Source organism: Coturnix japonica, chromosome 7 (assembly GCF_054131305.1).
Source record: "Coturnix japonica strain WE chromosome 7, WE-NBRP24, whole genome shotgun sequence".
Classification (NCBI taxonomy): Eukaryota; Metazoa; Chordata; class Aves; order Galliformes; family Phasianidae; genus Coturnix; species Coturnix japonica.
Window position 1 is genome coordinate 28,838,856 of NC_140669.1, and position 22,367 is coordinate 28,861,222.

The 22,367-nt window shown below is 37.0% G+C and overlaps 1 protein-coding gene across 18 annotated transcripts in view; it reads right to left on the bottom strand.

Moving 5' to 3' along the window:
• The window catches only part of GULP1 (GULP PTB domain containing engulfment adaptor 1), a 134,626-nt gene that overhangs the window by 29,733 nt on the left and 82,526 nt on the right, over positions 1–22,367 (bottom strand). For all 18 annotated transcript variants that reach the window (XM_085552796.1, XM_085552789.1, XM_085552794.1 and 15 more), the window contains 2 exons: positions 6,027–6,098; positions 889–987 (listed from right to left, as the gene is read on the bottom strand). In XM_085552796.1, coding sequence (XP_085408922.1) covers positions 889–987; positions 6,027–6,098 — 171 coding nt within the window. The remainder of the gene's footprint in view (positions 1–888; positions 988–6,026; positions 6,099–22,367) is intronic.

Consider the following 22,367-nt stretch of genomic DNA (forward strand, 5'->3'; position numbering starts at 1 on the left):
TTCTGCCCTACGATACAAAGAAAATGCAAAAGCTGCAATAAAGATGATATGAATATTTCTTTCCCTTTGGGCTTATGAACCGTGGTCTTGTCTAGAGTTAGAAGCAAAAAAAAAAAAAAAAAAAGGCAGTGTCACTCTCTGAATGGTCATAATGAATTTAGAACTAAAAAGCAGCAACTAAGAGTACATTTAAACTCAAAATTTAACATTTGCATAAAATGCTTAAGAGCATTCATATGTTAAGAATTGCCGATTGCTAAATAATTACTCATTTAGCTGCTTCTTTGAAGTCTTTGAGAAGGATGTTTCCTTAAGTATGTAACCTCTTCCAAAATACCAGAGCAAACAAACAAACCAAAAGCCCATCAATGGGATGACAGGAAGGACCACAAATGCTGAAAACAAAGGCATCCTCATGCTGGGCCAGATGTAGAGCCTACAGTTTACAGACAAATGAATAACACCTGAAAAACCATCAGCGTTTTAGGGAAGAGAGGATACCACAATAAAAATCAAAAGCACAGGAAGAGGAGAAAAAGATGAATGAAAAAAGAACAGAGGAAACAAGTCAGTGCAAACAAACATAGGCACAAGCCACATTCAGTATCAATGTGTAATTGTCACCATGTTTTTGACTTGCACGAAATTTCTTGTGTTTAAGGATTACAAAAGAAAATCCAATAGCACGTTATAAATGGTCCGTATTACTGAGCATCAAATTCTTTCTGGGGAAGATGCCACCCATTTGTAGTAAGAAGAAATGGCGAAGTAGAAAATGCTCATAGCAGTGAAGGGGCTTCCAATGCAGTTTTAAAGTATAAAACAATTACATCCTCTGAAACAATGCATAATTATTCCTTTCACACCACAGATAAATACATTTCTTACCTTTGTTTTTGGATCCAGAATTTTTACACCATAGATAGAGATTTGTAACTCAACTTTAGGGGTCTTCTGGCCTTCAGATTTCTTGATATGTCTCGCAAACTGTAAAAAGAAAAGCATAACTGCAGGAAAATTTAGCAGGAAATTTTTTTTCCCCCCACACCACAGTAACTCTGTATTCATTCCTGTACACTCATGGAGGTTACTATCATAAGTTTTAAGAAAACCATTTTGCTTCATTGTCAATGTAGTACAGCTTTCCACATCAATGATGCCTTAAATCTTCCCTATCATATTCTCAGGATCTGTTCACTCTCAGATCGCTAGACGACATTTTGTATATATATATATATCTTATTTATTACAATTTTGATCCTTTTATTACACTTGCTTCAGCATCTGGATCTGATCTTTTGCCTTTCCATCGTGTACCCTGCTGTTAAAATAAGCAGGGTCCCAAATTTGCTACTGTACCTCAAAATAAGTTTTGTGAATTCAAGTAACATTATTAGCAAAGACTCCGCATTACTTTCTCGCTCCATTACCTGTCCCTGCACTCATCTCTGACTATCAAGGATTTTATTTCTAAACGTCAAATAAATAAGACAATTCACTGAGGCTCAGGGCTTGTCATCCATGCGAGCACATTGTCCTGAAAGCTGTGCTCTTGTATAATTGAATGCAGTGAGCACAAGACCGGGTCTAGGGGAGGATTTGTTCCTGTTCACAGCAGGGTTGCCTGGCTGATGCCATTCCTGTGATACGATACCATTCCTGCATGTTGTGACATGCTAGCATATTTTCCTTTGACCTTTCCTTTCTCAAATCAAGTTTACATTCATTCACAGCAGATAATCCTGGAGTGCACACTGATTTGGAACAGCCTCAAACCTACATGAAATCTTTGTAAATGTCCCCTTCATCATCCACATGTACACAAGTATTTCAGTGCAGTAAGAACAGGCATAAAGAATATTTAATTTTACTCAGGGCCACAGTGTACACTGAAAACAATGATCTGAGTAACTTGCACAAGTTTTAGAGCAGCTGGTCAAAGCTTGCTCCAAGTAGCCCAGAAGTCTTATAACACCACGGAAGTTCCAGAAGGTAATTCTTTGCCAATACTAAGTATGGATAAAAAGAATAACCGTACCACATCTCTGCTCTCAAAAGTATAAACCAGGCACAAGAACAGAGTAACTCTATCAAGATGAAATTAATGCTGATCGATATGGATTTTACACCAACAATTAAAATGCAGCTTCTCAAAATAGACAAGGCAGTTCGCTGAGCTTTGCATGCCATTATGTTTAGGAAATGAAGCAATACCAAGAAAGCATTAGTGAAGTTAGTTACATTAGTCTCCAGATGCAGTTATAAACAGGAAATTGTCATTGCGAAGGTATGTTTCTAATGTATTCCAGCAGTGTTTACTTCTTAAGAAAGACAGTACTGAAAAATGACCAGGAAGAAAACTGATAAAATGTGCAGACTGAAAAAGGATAAAAAGGAAAATGGGGAGAAAAGTTACTCGTAATCTGTGGTGAATCTTAAAACCACTGCAAAAAAAGTCTGCAGAATACCAATGCTGATGGAGTTGCAAATAAAGCAACACAACAAAAATGAACTCTACAGAATTAAGCATGGCTTGATGTCACAACTGGCTTTATGCAAACTAGAGACTCTCCTTGTGAAGGGAAGAATCCAAACCTTGGATATTTTAAATGCATCCTTAAGAAAGGACACATCGAATCAGCAGCTTGTGAAACGGCAACTAATTCTGTGTTCCAAAGTCTCCAAAGCCAGAAGAATGTTGATACAACTGAGAAAACTTGCAAGAAACAGCAAAGCCACATCATAAGCTCTGTCAGACATACAGAGGGGGCAAATCAAAACCAAGTTTACGATAAAAGACAAGAGGACTCTTCAAAGACATCTGGAAAGATAAATGAGATTTTTAATCAAACATCTGCTGAGGTCCAATGAGTGAAATGCACACGTTGATAAAACCAGAACATCTGTATGTATAGTGGCTTGCTTTCTTGAAGCTTTTCCTGCCTGCTCCCTGTTCTGTATAACAATAGATACCAGACACAGGGTAATGCCACAGGTGACCTCCCCAGAAAGCCTGGTTCAGCCACTTCACAAACTCAATCCTAAAAAACCCTAACTCTCACCCAGGTAGCTGCCATTTGGCTTTTTTCCCCACTCTCTCCTTCCATCTGCTTGTTCCTTTTTTTGTGAAATAGACATTCAGGTGCCTCTGGGCACGGGAGACTTAGAAACATTCTTCTGTCCTTTCAGCATTTGAAACAAATGTTTATATCACACACATAAACAACATTGTATAAGAGGGTAAAAATCTGTAGCCTCCCATTGGCATCAAAATGGACTATGATACAAAATTATAACTAACAAGAACATGGCCTGGGAAGGGATAGGATGGCCCAAATTCTTAAGCTGTTACTTTATACATTTATTGTTCTCAGGCAAGGCACTCAAATTTGGTCCAATTGTAGTTTGAGCAGCTCAGGGGGATGAGCTGGCTTTTATTTAACAACTCTGGAATTAATTTTATTCTTTTGTTGTTGTTGTTGTGGGAGGGAACAAAATAACCAACTTCCTAAGGCTGCCGTTTCCATTAGTTACACTGATCTTGCTCATCTTCTCATCTCTGGCAACACTACCATATTTTGAGAAGGTTGAAATGCAGAATACAGTCTCAATTCAACATTATTTTGTTTATAAATTAAAAGAAATAACCCTTTATTTAATGAAGTTCAACTTAACATTCATGCATCTGAATACAAGCACATTGAACCAATAACTTGGTAACATTTCCGTGTTTAATTCACACTAGAAATAATTCTATTTAGAAAATGAAGAGAAAAAGTGATAGTAATACATTATGAGAATAACTCCCTTGATATCAGGAACAGAAGTATTAGTGTCCAAAATCCTTCTTTATCCTGCAGTACAGTAACAAGAAATATGGAAATAAGAGAAAATCCTGGCTAGGAAACAAATTGTTGGATAATCCAAGAAAATGAAATATAGGTGCTTGAAACGACTTTGTATTCAAAACCTTAACCAATAAACTGAAATCAAAATGCATTTAAAAAGACTGAACAGTAGTACACAAAATAGAACAAGTAGAATGAAGCCGCAAGTAATTTCCTCGAAGTTATTTCATATTTTACTGTAGGACTCCACCTGCTGGTAAAAGCAAGTTGGCAGAGTTGCACGCTAGTCCTGCAAACAGTTCTTAGGAAGTGAAAAATTCTTTGTTCTAGTATGAGCCGAGGCTTCCTGATTTGAAGTAAAGCTGCACATCAAATTTATATTCCCCCATAGTTAGATGATGCGATGAAAAAATAGCTTGCTGTAATAGTGCTTAAAATATTGATATTCCAATGTATTCCAGTTGTAAAAGTATGTTAAATAGAAGTCATTTCAGTAACTAACAATTTTCATCAAGTACAAACCGATGAACAATTAACAGCCTTGTGATTAGAAACAACCCATATAATCATGCCACAGCTATTAAACAAGGATCATGCCTGCATACACTTGTGCAGCAAAACAAGTAGGTTATAACCTCTGACAAACTGCAGTCCAGTTTGTTGACATGAAACACTAGGCACTGACTAACCTAGAATTTAATGGCAGCTCAACTATGTTGGAAGAGCAAAATAAAGTTACTAATCAGTCCTGTAACAAAGAAAAAAGCTTGTTCGAGGGAACCCTCTTTCTTACAAGTTCAGCTATATGAAGTCTGGTTCATACCGTCTTTCCCCTGTTACTTTTATTATGACAGTCATTACACACAAAAGCAAGTTTTTCAATATTGATTCAAAGTCTTCCTTCCATTTCAGAGGACTTCTGATTAGAAGAACACTGAACATCCTTCAGACAGTTATGGAAATACCAAGCAGAGCACTTCTTACAGCTAAGAAAAACTATGTTCCAGTAGCATTAAGAAGCTAAGCACAAAATAGCTCAAGTCTGCTGTGAGATCAACTGACACATAAATCACATCAGCATTTTCCAGCATAATTCATAGTACTCAAAGTGCTTCAAAGCACATTAACTGTCGCTATCAGTGAAATGAAAGATGTTATCAGTTATTAATCCTCAATAAGTCTGTAACTAGGAAGTGCTAATACATTACAGCTAAAACCAAAGAATATTAGCACATCATGAACACTATTTTCCTGTTTCTGTCTTTGGGGTCACGTCTTTAAGCTAAATTCTCATTGTCTTTCAAGTATATAGTCAAAAATAAATGATAACTACTTGATTTTCTCAGCCTCTTAACAGTATATGCCAGCACAAGGATGGAGTCAGCAGGCACAAACCTTTTCCAACAAAACAAAGACTTGGAGAACAGGGCAGTAACATCCCTTGTCACAAGCACATGTCAATCAGTTTGTAATCATTTTTCTTATACCACAACAGGTCTATTTCCAAACAGACAGCAATTTAGCACAGCTGGAGGGTGACTATTACTCACACCTGTGTCCAAACCCTCACCAAGAGACTAATAGCCACTCTATGCAGAAATAAATAAATGAGTTTCAGATGTGGACCAGTCAGGAACAGCCAAAGCCCATAGACCCATGACAGGTCATTTATGTCTCGGTAGGATATTCACACTGCTGGCTTCTGGCAGCAAAGGCTTAACTTATATGTCTACCCCAGGTGTTGTAACACAAGTGTCACCTCACCATGGCTCATAGGAAGCACGCTTGGCTCAGATAAATGCAAAATAGATATTAAAGAATCTACTGATTATGTGGTCAAGGAAATTCTCTGGCAACATCTGATGAGCTATATTAGAGGCATTCAATAGTCATTGTGTAAGAATGGCAGCTAATAGAAACTACTGCTCCATAGACTAGGATTTAGCAAGCTCTAAAATTTGCAAAGAACAAGCATTACATGTTAAGGTACACCCAATTTATACTGCAATCTTGTAACTAAATATTAGTACCTCCGGTAACACAGACAATAGCAAAGTGCATACATACCAGTAAAAACAGCTGCTTTTGGAACATAATTTATCTAGCAGTGCTAAAGAAGTGTCTTGTCTATCCAAATAAAATAAGATTATCTTCTATTTGTATTTCATGGTTCCTTACCTTCAACTTCCTCACAGCATCTCTCACAACTTCTGTGCCTTTGGGCTGCTCCACTTCTGTGCTGCCAAGAAACTGGAGAAAGTATAAATGTGAGTTGAAAGGCCCAACTCCAGTAATCATACTTTCCAATGACGTCCAATTATTGCTTTGGAAGGATAGCCATTACAATATTTCATAACACATATATGGCTATTTATAATCAGGATAATAACAGAAATCCAACTGATTAGACAACAATAAGCATTACCAAAAAGCTTTTAAAACCATTTTAACTCAATGCTACAGAAATCCGTAACTACAGGTTAAGCAAATTTAATATTGCAAGTGTTGTTTTGGAAAATAATCCTACAAAAACAAAGGATGTAAGATAGTTCTCACTGATCAAAATATGGTTTGGACTACGTTACTAAAACTAATATACTGTGGTACAAGAAAGTAAAAAGGCCCAAGTCTGCTCTTACAGCCTCTTGGTACAGGAACTTCATAGATTTACAGGAAGCAGAAGTTAACAAAGAAAGGCTCAGATTCAAAGAAATTCTACTAGAAATCATATTTTTTTCAATGCAAAATTAGTAAGTTTTTTTGTTAATAAAGCCTAAGTGTATAGCTGTTGACATGGTATTTCTAGGGCACATCACCACTTCTTTATTTTTATACTGAAAATCCTTTAAATACACCAATATGGGCTTGCTCACTTCTACTAAACTTTATGAAGGTATGGAAATCCTGTTCAAACAGCATTTGTTTGTGTGATAAATTAAGCATGAATCACCTCTTTGATTTCCAAACTGAGGTCCAGTTGGTGTAGTCACACCACATACCTGTAAAAGGCCAGTGTAATACTAGCAAAAATGCACAAACTCACACTTGTCTCTGAAATACACTTATCTCTGCAAAAGATGATGCATGAAGGTATCTTAAATTATTACATCTTTACAGTTTAGAGAGCAACTTAAGTTTGTAAAACTAAAGACGCTTTCGATACCATGTTGAAAGTTTGTAACAGCCAACATGCTCAAGACTTATACCAGCAAAAAACTTTGGTGTTCTACCAGTGATCGAGTCTCATTACCAATCTGCTACTGACTCTGATATGTGTTGTGTCACCTGGAACACAAATCAAAACACTGTAATCCAAGCACAACCACTGTCAATGATCTCTGCTATTGCAGTTCTCTACCTAGCAGTCCATGGCTGTCTGATAACAAAGCAGAAACTATGGTTACTGATTTGATGTCTTTTGTTCAGCAACTCCCAACACTTTAATAAAGAATGCGCTCTTCCCTGGTGACAGCTGAAGAAAATGCATATTGAGAAAAAGAACGATTCCTGGACAATACAGAAACTATGTGTAACAGACAGAAAGGGGAAGATGACAATGTCTGTGGATTTCAATAATAACAACACTAATATAAAGGAAAAAAAAATAAAAAAGGACAAGAAAGACAGTATATAGGACATGTGGTAATCTAAGAGCAATTCTGGCAATACCAGACACCTGCATGCATGCTTAGCACAACATTAATATATCTTAAACATCATTATAATTGCAGGATTAACTGCAGTAGCATTTGTGACAAGTTGAGGGTGAGGAATTGGTATGTTACATACACTACATAACTCCTGCATAAGCATAAAAGATAACAGCTGCAAACAAGTTTAAGGTTCAGCCTAACAGCAAGTTAAGGTCCTTGGTAACTGCAGGGAGTTGGCAGAGGCTGGGAGTGCTTCAGCTTGCTCCTCTTCAGAGGGTTTGGAAACTCACAGTTCCAGGGGAGTCATCAACATAAGCAGACCAGTGCTTACCAACTCTCATTTAGGACAGGCCTCGGCTGGGATTGAGCCAAGTGCGCTTCCAGAAGCCAGTTAGCTGCACTGTCTGTCCTATCTCACTTTCCTGATTAAGGTGTGTGTGTGGGGGGAGGTACAATTAACAGCTAAAAGTGCACACTTATGATTGACAACACCTCTTACATATGAATTAAATCTGCTAAAAATATTACAAATGAAATAACCAAAGAGTTGAAGGATAAGGAGACAGAGAAGTATTTTTATCCATATTTAAGGAACATGGACCATCTTCAAGATGAGCATCCCTTCTGATGTTTAAGCATCACTACTGAAATTTTTATAGCTCTCAGCAACTCGAACTGGATAGGATGGAATTCGAGCTTACATGGAACAGACCGCTCAGTTTAGGAAAAAACAGCAAGCTATGTTTTATCTATAAATAAAAAGGATATTATCATAGGTATCAATAACACTCAGAGATGCTGTGAACATGCATGCAATGGGATACACTGTACCTGATAGTTATGTTTGCATATCTGCAAACATACTCAAACTCCATAAGCTTTCTCTTGCTCTCTTTTTATTAAGATGTACCAATAAAGAGAAAAATACAGAGCAAAAATTCTGAATTTTTATATTAATTAGACTTGTTTATGTTAAGGCAAAATATTAACATAATTTTACAGCTTTTCTTTTCATCTGCTCTGCACACTTTCTACATGGGGTACATCACTACATTTTGTTTAAGTCTCAATTCTTATGATCCTACCTGCAATAATTAAGTTCAGCAAATGCATACGTGTTTGCAAACAGAGACTTTAAGGCAAGAGCTTAAAGGGATGAAGGCCTACGTGTTTGTGCAATCCCTAACCATCCAGATGCTCTCTCTTCTCTGGGACTTCTGAAGTAATTAACCAAGAATTCACCAGCCTCACAAAAGCAGGAGAAAGCCATTTCTTTATCATCTTTTCAGCAGACTTGTGCCCCCACATTTCACACAAACACACAGACAGAACTATTAATACAGCATAGGAGGAATGCAGCACAGTGTGGCATGAAGAATACAAGTACTCATGGTGAGGGAAGTACTGCAGCAGAAACTTGAAAGCAAAGTTGATAAAATTAAGACATTTTCAAGATCAGGGTCCTTTAGAAAGCAGTACTGAGGCATAATAATGCAAAGCGAGGAAGCTTGTGAAGTCAGCACCTGCTTTGATCACTTCATGTTCCCTCCTACAGCAGAGCCAGCTGACAAGCAACTAACACCACAAGGTATAACTGTTCTAAAAGCCAAGTTCCTCTTACACTTCACACAAACAGGGAGAGGTTAAAAAGATAAGGTAGCAGTTACCCTTAAGATCTTTCAGTATTAACACCACATGCATTTTAATAAGTGTATTAATTTCTTAGGAATTCATTAACATCAAATTCATACCACAAAAAACATTTTTGGGCTATGCTAGCAATGTCTACTCCCTGCAACTATCATGAACTGTTTCATCAATTTCATGAATTTCATGTGCTCTAAGCATAACAAGCTAATTCAAAGGGAAAGGCTTAAGTCGAGCGTGCCACCACACTCATCTTTGCCAGTATTTCTGTATTACTGAGGCCAGGGCTAACAAGAAGTTTTACCAGAACCATACTAATTGTCTTTTGGATACTCAAAGAAGCTTTAAGTTGTTGACAACCAATGCTCTGTATAAACGTGAAGCAAATCAGTGACATTTCACTCCCACATGACTTTTCTCATTTCAGTCTGCCATTCTTCCAAACACATTCCCCACAAAAAAAAAAAAAACAAAAAAAAACAAACAAACAAAAAAAAAGAACAACCCACAACTGATGAAAGGCTGTTTCTAAAGCAATGTTTATTCTGATCTCACAGCAATCTATAGTCAGAAATAACTTCTATGATGTCAACAAATCTTTTCAAACAGTTTAACATATTCTTCTCACTTGAAGAACATTAAAGGTTGTCCTTAACTCACTGATGTTTGCTATTAGAAAAGTGAACTGTTGAACAGTGGTATACAAGACAAACACCCCAGATGAAGTTCTAATTTAATATTAGCAGAGGACCAGATGTGCTTGCTCCATGCTAAGATTTGCTAGATAACACAGCTGTGGAGAATTACCAGAGTCTCTTTCATCATATTAGAATCTTTTGTTATTGACAGTAACTGAGAAAATGATTCAACCCTGTGATGGCCAGATGGAATTTCTTACACAGCAGATTTTGGATACAGACCCCCTTGTAGGCAATAACTCCTGAACAGAACTAAAAAAAATGCATATTTCATTATGCATTTAACTCAAGCAAGACTTAGAACCATAGAATGATTTGATCCAAATCCATGGTGAAAATATTCCACGTGCTTCAGAAACTCTATGTTGGTTGAAGACACTATGAAAAAGAACAGCTATTAATAAGGCCACCTCAGGTTGGAGAGTTTTTGTTTTGCCATTTTTAAGATACACTCCAGAAAGCCTCCAGCAGCTTCAGTTTTGGCTACTCACTTCAATGTTATCCCATGCCAATTCTATCCTGGTGCTTTTCTTCAGAACATAAAGGGGAAAAAACCCACCCTCAGGAAGAGGATTTCTCCAAGTTAAAAACATCATTAAAAATAAATAACAAAATGCATTTTAGGTGCAGTTTAGAATATTAAACATAGACTTCCACTCCTCCAGTAGGGAGCAGTGTAGGATATTTTAATAATAAAAGAAAAACACAACTTTTTTTTTTTGTCATCCTTTTTCAACCTTTAAAACACAAAAAAGTAAATAAATCAGTCTTTCAGAGCAACACATTTCTTTATGATCATAAGAAAACCTTGAACATGACAAAAACACTATATAGACTTAGATGCAGTTACATGAAAAAAAAAAAAAAACATACTTGCCAAAGAAAATGAAAAAGCAATGCAGAAGTACTGCATACTTGCTGCCAAGGTTTGACAAAATACCATTCTTACAGCACTAATTGTAGGGATGTTGATTTACTGACAAAATGAAGGCAAATGTGTATAGATTTTGATAGCAACAGAATGACAGTATACAATAAAAAACTGGATGAAGGAGCAGGGGGACCAGTTCTGAATCTACCCAGGAAATGAACAAACGTATGTTTTTAACTGTTAATCATGTCTGAAGACATGAAGAGTGTTGATTCAGCCTTGAATACTCATGCCCTTACTGTCACAAAGGAGCACACAAGCATGGACTGCAAAACACACAACTCTATTTTGTCTTCCATCTCTTCCCATTCCCTACAGTCAGATTCCACCACTTGTAACAACCTAGCTTGTTCACTACTGAGCTTTTGCTGGAGTACATAAGTGACTGTATTTCAGCCTTCAGAGGAGCTGCACTTCTCTAAAATATGTTGTGGCTTGTGCTTCCATTATTGATGTTTACTATTTAGAAAGCGAGCTATTGAGCAGCCATGCACACCTTAGCCAAACACCTCAAAAACAAGGGTCTGTCTCAGGCATGACTACTGCTCAGATGAGAGAAGAAATCAAATTAAAAGCATGAGAGCATGCAGAGATGTGCCCTAGACATCATTATGTCCACTGAATCACCCCAGCTTGACATGTAACACAGGCACAAATGGTGACTCCAACAGAGGAAAAACAGTTTACCCCACTTTTCTGAGGGAATGCTTCAGTACTACTTGCAAGAGCAATGAGAGCACGATAAATTAGTGCTTTTTAATGGAAATCCAACATGACCGAGTATTTCATCCATCACAAGAGTTCAGACAAAAGCAACTGAGAAAAAGTTGAAATTATTTACAAGTAAAATATTAAGAAGTCTAACAATATTTGATAAGCTACTGAAATGTTAACAAACAACATTAAAGAAACGGCCATAAAATGATTGAAGAACACTCATCTAAAGAATCTGCCAGATGCAGTTACTTTAAACATGTTGTGCTTCATTTAAAGCAATCTTTGTGGTTGCTCAAACCAACAAACTACATTGGTTTAATTTTTTTCTGTTTGCTGCAAGTGCAATAACTAAGAATCCTCTACTAAATAGTGTGTTAGTGATAACTGCCATCTTAAAATTCATTGCAATGACTAACAAACAAAGAACAGAACTTGAACAGTACAGCTTTCCAGGCCCTTGAGCAGTTCAGCTGAGGGACCTACAGAACACCTTAGCAGGCACAGATGTGGTTCTCAGCAGAAACCAGAGTGGTTGGAGATGAAAATATGTGGAGACACTCTGGTAAATGTAACAAAGCAACTGAGGATATACAGCAGTCCTAATCTTGACTCCACCCAACTTTAGCCTACAGTTAAATCTAATGAGAAATTACATACCCATTCACTAAGAAGAGGCTTCAAACTTGGTCCAAGCTATGTCAATCAAGCTTGTTATGATTTTCAGGGCAAAATAACAAGAATAATTACACACGGTCACACTCTTTCAGCACGACTGCATTTTAATCCATAGCCAGATGGGAAAAAGTAACAAGCACAGGGAATACAGCAGAAGAATAAATTAATATTAACCAGCTTACTTGTAAGCAGAAATTTAGGAGAATATATAAGAAACAATTTCTATGAGATCAAAACTTAGACCTTCTCCAGAGAATCAGTGATGATGCGCTGGGAAAGCTATCAATCAGGACAGATTTGAAACAAAATCAGACTGCAACAGTACCAGAGACTTTCTCTGCAAAAAAACATCCAGACTCAAAGGTAAAATAATGTAAAGAAACACAGCAAGCACCTCCACAAGGAAGATAAAAGCAGGCTGGAGTAGAGAAAGAAAGCAGAAGTAAAAAGCTTATCTTGTCAGGACTGTTTCTATAGAAAAAAGAAAAAAAAAAAAAAAAAAAAGGAAAACATTTGGTATTTCTCAGTCTATCAGTCTCTACAGACCATTTCAGAAGGGCATCTCTAACTTTACCATGCCCTGCAGAGTTGTCAGGCTGAATCCCAAGATTATCCTGGAGCATTATCATGGAGCAGAAGGGCTGTACGCTGCAGTTCCACAGCACACACTGTTATCAGCCACCCAGGTCTTAGCCACAAGCTAACTGAGAATAAACACAGCTGCAGGCAGTTTTGCTACCTCCTCCAACATCTGGAAGAGGAAAAGGCAGTTCTGTGGCATTGCCTTGCAGACCTGCAACCTGGAAAGGTTCAATGCTGCTCGAAGAGAACATTTAGTACCTGGTGGGGGCACACAGGCATGGTCATAAGTGCATCCCTGACTGCAACTCCAGGTTTGAGGAAAATAACTGAAAGCTCACATAACTTTTATAAAATGCTTATGAAGCTGTTGATGTATGGGTAAAGTACTGAATGAGTAAGATTTTAAGCATGCAGTAACTCTTTCCTCAAAGGCCTGTTTTACTTTTCATCATAGGTACACTTCCTATAAATGCTGATGCATCAACAAAGCAAAATATACAAAAACAAAGAAAATAATTGGCATGAAAGGGGAAAAAAGGAAGAAAAGGAAGGGGAAGAAGGGAGTAGGAGAAAATTTTACTCTAGTGAAAAATAATCTATCACATATTCCCTGCCTGTGACCAGGGCATGCAATTTCTTGACAGCGTGCCTTCTTCGTATGTTCTACATGTAAGAACCCTTTGCTTAGAGACTGGATAAAACAGCAAAGTAACAAAAATAAATATCCCAGAATAATAAACTGAAAATACAAACAGTCCCAACATTTAACTGTGACTTGACTACTAATGATTAAGACAGCCCTATCTACAGATGCTTAACATCCTCACCAGCTGCTACAGTCCTCCAGCCTTACTCTCCTATTAGCTCCTGACCGCTGAGGACTAGGAGAATTGTCAGCCCTGAATCACAGAATCATTTGAGTTGGAAAAGACTGATAAAGGTCAGCTAATCCAACTTCCCTGCAATGAACAGGGACACCTACAGCTAGACCAGGTGTTCAGAGCCAGATCCAGCCTGACCATGACTGTCCCCGAGGACAAAGCATCTACTACATCTTGGGGCAACCAATTCCTGTACTCTACTATTCTTAATGTGAATAACTTTTACCCTATAATCATTTGAATTCCTCCCTCTTTTAGCTTGAAAACATCACTTTCCCCAAGATGGCAGACCCCACTAAAGAGCCTACCCACTTGTTTTTTTAACAGCTATATAAAATGTAACATATTATATATGTAATACAGAATATCTACGTAATATTTAATAAAGAGAATATAATTCTATAGGTTTATTAAAAGGCTTCTCCTAACTCCTCCTGGAGCCTTTTTTTCTTTTTCCCCCCGCAGGCTCTTGTAGACTCTCAGAGGAAAAGTGTTTCATTCCCTGGATTGTTTATGGGACCTTCCTCTGAATATGCTCTATCAAGCTGATGTCTCTTCTGTACTGAGGACTCAACAGTATGTGCTGTGGGATTGCAGCGTATAAGTAGTTACTGACATCCAGGTAGATGACATCATTAACTTTTCAGTTGTCTACTGATGCAGCCAATCCATAATATAAGACAGCTAGGCTGATCAGACATGACTTTGCCTTAACAATTATCACCATTGAAATGACATTCAGTAACGGTGATTAATCAAGCAGATTAAAACTGTTTATGTAGATGCACTAAAAAGGGTACTTTTACCATGTATTCAGGCAGGGAAAACAGGACCAATTATTGAACATAGCATTTCCTTTCAGAGCCTGAAGCTTCTGACACTGTCAGCAAACAAAATACTGCTAGAATACCTCAAATCAGAAGATTTGTATTCTTAAGTGGACTGTTGCCAGCACAGAAGTATTACCATCATCTCTTTATGTTTCTAGAAAACTCTGCCTTGACTAAAGAATCCACTTAAAATAATTCATATTCACTACTTCAAATTTCAGACGTTTAGCTTGAGAAGCACGCAATAAAAAAGCAGACAGACTTTCAGCTTTACAAGACCATAATTAGACAGTCAACTTAGCTCTGTACCACAGGAATTGGATTTGACTCAAAATAAAACATAAAAAAAAAGGAAGATATTAAGTCAGACTAAGCATTCAATGTTTACTGCCATGCTTTTGTTTCACCAGGTCCTAGATACTCTCAAGTACCTTCATATAGGGGTGTCTAACTTAAGGCTCACCAGGGTCGCACTGAGTTAAGGGGAATTGTCTTGGGCCACATTTAAAAAACATAACACAGTTAATGTATGTAAGTAACAAAATCTCTATTTTTACGTATACTTACTAGTAAAATAGGAAATCAAGGTGGCAAAAACCCCCATACAATTAGTTGGACATTTGACCTTGCTTTTTGAACATGCTTTTTAGTATCAGCATGTTAACTTCCCTTAAATTATTTTATGAGCCAACAGAAGCCCAAGGTTAATAATTAACTAAGAAAACTTACATGTCTATCTATGAAAAACAACATTTGTCTTTACAGGCACATACATTTGTTGGTGTTATTGCATTATTATTATAACATTACCATCAGCAATCATTTGGTTTTACACAACTAGAAGTATATGCACATGCTCTGCATAAGAAGTGAGTTTTGATTTGACTGTACGTGGTGGACATGCAAGATGGAGTTAGCACCGCACTGTGCTCTGTCTTCTGCAGCATTCCATCACCACCTACTCAGTCCACATTCAATCTATGTGCAAGTGATGCATAAAAAGTTTTGCTGGGAAAAAAAAGCTACCACCATAAATCAGTGTTAAACTGTTTACCTTCTTCTGAGGCCAACATGAGCTGTCCGTGACCCCACACAGCTCATGGGCTGGACCTGTATGCCTTCATGTAACAAAGCTGACACCTTGTTGTTTTTTTTTTAACTTTGCATAAAGGAGCTAACAATAGAGTGGCTTAATCAAATTAACACTAAGATACCATTTCAGCAGCTACTATATTCCACTCAGGTGCACTGAAGCAGTACAAACAGGTCTACATCTACAGAATCCAGACTTAATCCCTGAAAATGCTAGGCAGCAACACTGGTCAAACTAGAGGGAACTACACTGCAGCATGAAGAAATGATTTCATTATTACTACTCATATAGCACTGCTAGCCTACCCACATTCTGGTTACAGAATGTTTCATTGTTCACATGAACTTAATAGAGGAGGAACACCCAGCCCCCAAAACACCCCACTAAACCCAAAATGCACAAAAGCTCACAAACTGGCATGGTGCTACCACTGAAGTAACAGCACAAGGAAGATACCAGGATTTGTTGTTCTCACTGCCACATACTCAGGAATTCTCAGCATAACGCCCCACTACAACATGCAAAACTGCTGCCCTAGTTTTTGGCTCTGCTTTGCCCTAAGTAACAACCTGATCCTTTTCATAATGTCACTGTTCCTGTAACTGTACCATGTTCTGGTCTGCTGCCTTTGCCTTCTGGAAGTAATCTAGCTTTGTTGATTCCCGCCCCCCCCAACAAAACACAGCAAGTTAAAGCTTGAACCTCCTATACTCACAATCCATCTGTCCTGCTGATTTTGTTACTGTTGTAAGTGTACAGGCTAATAATACCTCCCTAGGAATAATGAAAGTTGACCTGCGGTGAAAAAAAAAAAATCACTGAAATAAAAACAAGACACATTATGAAGTATTTGAATAACTGAACATATCTGAGTTCATAGACTAACAGCAAATATCTTCTTTATAAATAAAATGAAACTAAATATGGAATTTAAATTAATTCACCACTGTACTGCAGATGCAAGGCTGCTGAACTGGGGGAGCATTTCTGAGCTGCACGAGTAAACTGGTCACCAAGTCATTCACAGAACAGCTGTTCAGAGATACTTATCAGATGATTTCAGTATTAGGCACGCATTTGGAGAAACACAGGCTCTGCATTCTTTCCCTTCACAACATGTAGGAGAACAAGCAGAAGTTCACATGTGCGCTGCAAGGTGAGATGATGCAATTCCAAGTGCTCAGCTGACACAATTTCTTTAGTCAAACCGAGAAACAAAATCATTAGAGCCGCTGCTCAACATAAATCAATTCTAAAAGACACGGAAGAAACTGCAATTGATTTTTATGTATATGCCTAAAACATGGATATGTGAAACAGAAGTACTGAAGTTACTCTCTAGCACTGAAAAATATAAACAACTTAAAGCAAGCAAAATTCTATACACATTTTTAGTGTTCTGAACGAAGTTCACTTTTCTCTAAATGCATTTCTACAACTTCTGTCCTTCACTAAAACGCTAATGCTGAAGTTGCAGTATCACAGTCTTGCCATGACAACGTGCAGTGACAATAAACACACAAACAGGCAATCCTTGTGGGATAAAACAAAAAAGTTACAGTCAGGAACATAACTCCCATTCAAACAGACTTAGTAACAGGAACAAGAAACTACTGTCCAGTACTCTCAGTTTATTGAATTCATTTTCCAGCTTTATCTGAAATATCAAGATGCCGATTTTCAGTACATTGCAGCTTTTATAATTTAGTACTTGTGATGCTGCGAGCCTGTAACACTGATGACAATGAATGACTCTTATGTTAATTCTTGCTTCGCTGAAACACTTGGCTGCCAAATCAAGAACAAACAGTACACCAGAAAGTAACTACTCAGGAGAAAGAATAAAGAACATGTAGAGCTGCACTTTAATTTTAGCATACTGGAAGCTTAAAAGAATTATTTCATGTAACAAAAATTTTGAACATCATCTGAACTTGTTTAAGCACTGTTATTGTAGATTATCTGGTCTTTATGTTCTAGTGTTTTAATTGTAACTTGTGTAACAAATAGTTAGACATGAAGTCCAAGCAGAAGATAATGGACAAGAGAGGTGCAGGTAACAAGGTACATAAGAATACAGAAACATCAAGTGAGTTAGCTTTGGGGAGGTTTTTCCATTGTTGCTTTGCTTTTGTTTTCTACACAGTACTTCTGATAGAAGATGCTGAGAACGACCATATTTAAAAGAAGAATGAGCCTAACAGTGCCTTAGAAAAACAACTGTGATGTGAAAAAAAAAAGCTGTCAGTAGTAAGGTATAATTCATACTCACATAAATAATCTACACAGATGTGCTTAAATAAATGCACATAAGTTGAAGCAAAGTACTCACACAGTACTTGGAAAAAAAGGGGGCCAAGAAAAAAAAAAACCACAACATACATTCTCCACTAAAATAATATCCTTATTTCCTCTTTTCCTAACATCCACTTCCTAAGCTACATACACTCTGTGACAAGTTAACCTTATTCAAGTGACATCTGTAGCATCTTCCTGAGTTATTACAGTCAGAACACGCTCCAGTTTCAAAGGATAATTCACTGAGGTAGCCACATTAAAATCAGGTGAGCTGCACATCTGTGGGAGTTAAAGAGGGAGAAACTCCTCCAGCAGACGAAAGCAAAGATGACAACGCTTTATAAATTTATAAAAATAATTATGACCCTCAAACTGCATTAAATTTGAACCTTCAAGAAAGCACATGTTTAAATAAAGTAGGTATCCTGTCGTAAAAGAAAAGCAGTAGTGAAGATAGCATTCATTTTCTTTTATTAGTGCAACTGTACTGCATTTTTCTTTTTATTCCTAATTGTACGCTGAATGCTTTCTTCACACAGCGGATTGTTGTTCTACATGCCTATTTCTTACAAAATAATCTTCTCATGATCACACATTGGAACTAGCTAGAAAACTTACCTATAGTGATTACTAATACTCAAGACTTGCCATTTTAGTAGTTTCAACAGCATCAGTAACTAACAGGATTATAAAAAACACCAAAAAGAAAAACCCAACTAGGTGGGGGGAGCTATTAATTTCTTAACACAGCACTACCTTTTAAATCCACCATTCCCACAGCTATTTGAAACAAAATAGCAGGTCATTTTCTAACTAGAGAAAGTATTTTTCTTCTCTGCAATATAGATTTTTATAGGATTTATAATTAGAAAGATCTTAGCTACTACAAAGGTGCTTAACAGTGACTGATTCAACCTGTCAGCATAATGTATGAAATCAATCCACTGTCTTCTTGACCTTCATGTCTGTTAACTTAAAGATGATTCAGTAGATGAGCTGAACATCTCAAGTGAACTATTCAAAGAAAATATAACTGAGCTGGAAAGTACCTTATAAATTATATTACAATGGCAATTAATCCAACAGTGTAATATTAGTTGTCATTTTTTTCATAAAAAATATTATGCTTCCCAATAAAAGACCTGTCTTCTGGTGACTAAGTTATAAAATTAATCTACCTGGATCAATTATAGCTCAGTTTACCAAAAGAAAATGCTGCATCTTAAAATACTTTGTCTAAGGGTTTAGAGTCTTTAAAATAGCCTCAAAAACATGTTTAGAAAGACTACACTGAGAACATATTTAGTTTAGAGCTCAAAGAACTGAACCCCCCACTATTTCATGTCTGCATTATTACCTAATTATTCTGGGAACTAACCTCATTAGCTCTAAGGTGCTCTAATGCTTCCTTACTCTGAACTTTGATCTGACTGCATCAGGGTAGCACCTACAGGCTCCACCTCATTATTCTAGAGACTGCAAAAGCAATGCCAAGATAGTTCTTAGCTTCAAAGAATTTATGATCCAGTGAACAGTAATAAATGACAATAACTTCTTGGAAATGCACAGTACAATTTCTGTTAGTATTTCTGAGCGCTACTGAGAAAAATTGATATAAAACACTGAGCCCTATTCCTCCTTGAGCATGACATTCTAATAATAAACACAAGTAAAAAGCTGTAACTACTACAAAATGAACAGAGTACTCTCAAATTTTGAGAACAGAAGATTGAGTCTCCAGTTTTTCCACCTCCCTCTCCTGGTTACCCAAAGGGGTGGAGGGGAAGACTGCAAGCCGCTACACTACATTGGGTAGGAGCACAAAGGATTCACTTGATCACTAATCAAAGATGACTACTCATATTAAGTCACTCAGACAACAATTATTAAAAAAAAAAAAAAAAAAAGACAAACACACAAAATCTAAAATCACTTAACTCAACCTGGTTTATGATTTCTTAAAACTGCTTGGAACATTAAGATGCAAGTGCAGTCCTGGATTATGTTTTCCCATTCTGAGTATGCCTTGCAATTCTTCAAAGCCTCCTAAACTGCACATTAGATATGGCCTCTAAGTTGACTTAACCCACATGTTTTTTACTTGAGGAGTGGAGTTTCAGAAATAATCCTGCATTCGGCAGAAGATGAGGCTTCCATCCCATCTAATTTCACCTGAATGCTGCAATCACTGTGACTTTTTAAGTAACTTCCCTTTCTCTATAGAATATCCCATTTTGAATACACACAAATGCTACTACAACAATAAGAAATATGCCTTTTGGACATTTTAAGCTTATGATAGAAATTATGAGTTTATTCCAATAAAATTCTTGGCTCCACACTTATCAAGATTTCATGTTTGTCTTCAATTCCCCATTTTTCCTTTTCTTACAGAGATGACAGGGAAAAAAAACAAACAGAAAAACAATTGGTAAAACTATAGGAATGGACTACTTTTTTTTTTTTGCCTTAATGATTCTGAAGCAAACTAAATGCTACCCATTGATAAGTTTAAGCAGAAAAGAGAAGGTTTACACCACTGCAGCCCAGCACCCACTCCCTCTAAGCAGCCAATAATTTCCAGCAAAAACAAAATCTTTACAAATTAGTTCATGCCTATGTGATCCCTGGCAATGACTTGTTCCTCCAGCATGTTGCAGCTGAAGTCCTCAGGTCCCAAGTTAAATGTGACTATTAATATACAGCAAGAAGGGCTTTACTCTTCCTGAACACAAAGAAAGATTTCTGGAACAAATACTCCCTGAAGTTAACAGTCCACTATTGACTGCTCACATAATCAATCCAGCAAAGTTCATAAAGTCACAGGCTGCAGCTAGCAACTTGTCCAATGATTTCCTAATGATGAATACTCACAGAAAAATAAATAAATAAATAATTAGCACCTATTATGCTTTCCAAGTGGTGCATAAATTTTACATTCTGCATGCTGGTTTGTCTGGCTGTTGGACACATTTCTAAAATTGAATTTTAGTTTTTAAGACACAATTTTACTGAGTATGCCTTTACAGACATTCCTGCTCATAAAGGTTTGTCAATTTCATGTTTTCCATGATCCAGTTCTATTTCTATGCTTTATATTTTCCAGATTATTTTGGGAGAATTTCCTGAGTTTTTTTTTAATGAAGAGTAAATGCAAGAAGGAACATCTGCACAAATATAGCCAAGGCTCAGAAAACAGAAATCCAAAGCTACGTTTAAAGTAAAAAAGAGGGGATGAAAAGAATAAGTTAATTCACCCACAGGCCTGATATTAATTTCAAGCAAGAGCAATACATAAACAGTTATAGGCCACATAGCCCAAAGGTACAATAATCCAGATATCTCAACTCTACAGCCTACTAGATCAAGCGTCAGACTGCAATTCACTTGATGGTCCAGAGGCTAGAAAGTCCGCTTAAGCAAACTTGGCACTCTCAGAGATGATAGCTCACATGGGGATATAACTGCAGAAAGAATCCCTGGAGGTCGCACTAATTGGTAGTTTCAAGAAGACGTAAAGAGAGGCAAGGGAATTAGTACCAGCAACAAAGAACGAACATAAAAGAACTCAGAGAGCTGTGCATACTTTGCTGACTATAAAGCTTTTGAAAGGTCTATCCTCTTCCCCTGCATTCTACTGCATCTTATGTTAATTTTACGTAGACAAACATGAATGTTGTTCAGCTGCCTTGGGCAGACATTTCAATGCCCGTTATCCCTGTGATGTCTGATCTTTTCTGTGCAGACAAACTGAAGGAATGAGCACTCCGTGTACCTTTCCATAGTCAAAAATCTCTAACATTTATTTTTTTCTAATGAATAATAAAACACTGAAGAAGAATAGATATAAAGTTATGGATTTTAAGCCTTTGTCTCAACAGTTTAATTTCTCAGCTTTGAGACAGCTAATGGGAAGGACAGTTATGCTTTCATGTTTAAAGCTTATTTTCCATCTTTTATTTAATGTTATCATTAGAGACAGGTTTTAGATGCAGTAGTAGATGCCATATTATGAATAAATGCTGTTGAAAGAGGTTTGCTTTTACTACCAGAATAGAACATACACTTGCCTTCTCTGTATATCATATGCATAAATATACTCTGAGAACTTCTTGGATTGACATCTCAGTGAAGAGTTGTCCTACATTCCAAACTCTTCGACACCAAAATTAATAGAATAATTATCACAGGTAATATTTAAGCAACAAAAATCTCATGAGTGTTGGTTTTGCATTAGGGTCAATGCAATCCCAGGTACAATTATAATTCGGGAGAAGAACTCATTGAGAGCACTCCTGTAGAGAAGGACTTGAAAGTTCTGGTGGATGAAAAGCAGGAGCCAGCACTGTGCTCTTAAAAACTAGAAAGCCAATGCTATTCTGAACCTGTTAATGGATGAGAACTCTGAAGAACAGATCTCACTCCTGCAATTAAAAACTACTTAATGTCCACTCTTAAACAAGAAATTAAATCATACATTATTTTAGACAGTTCTATAAATTTCTGTTTTTTCA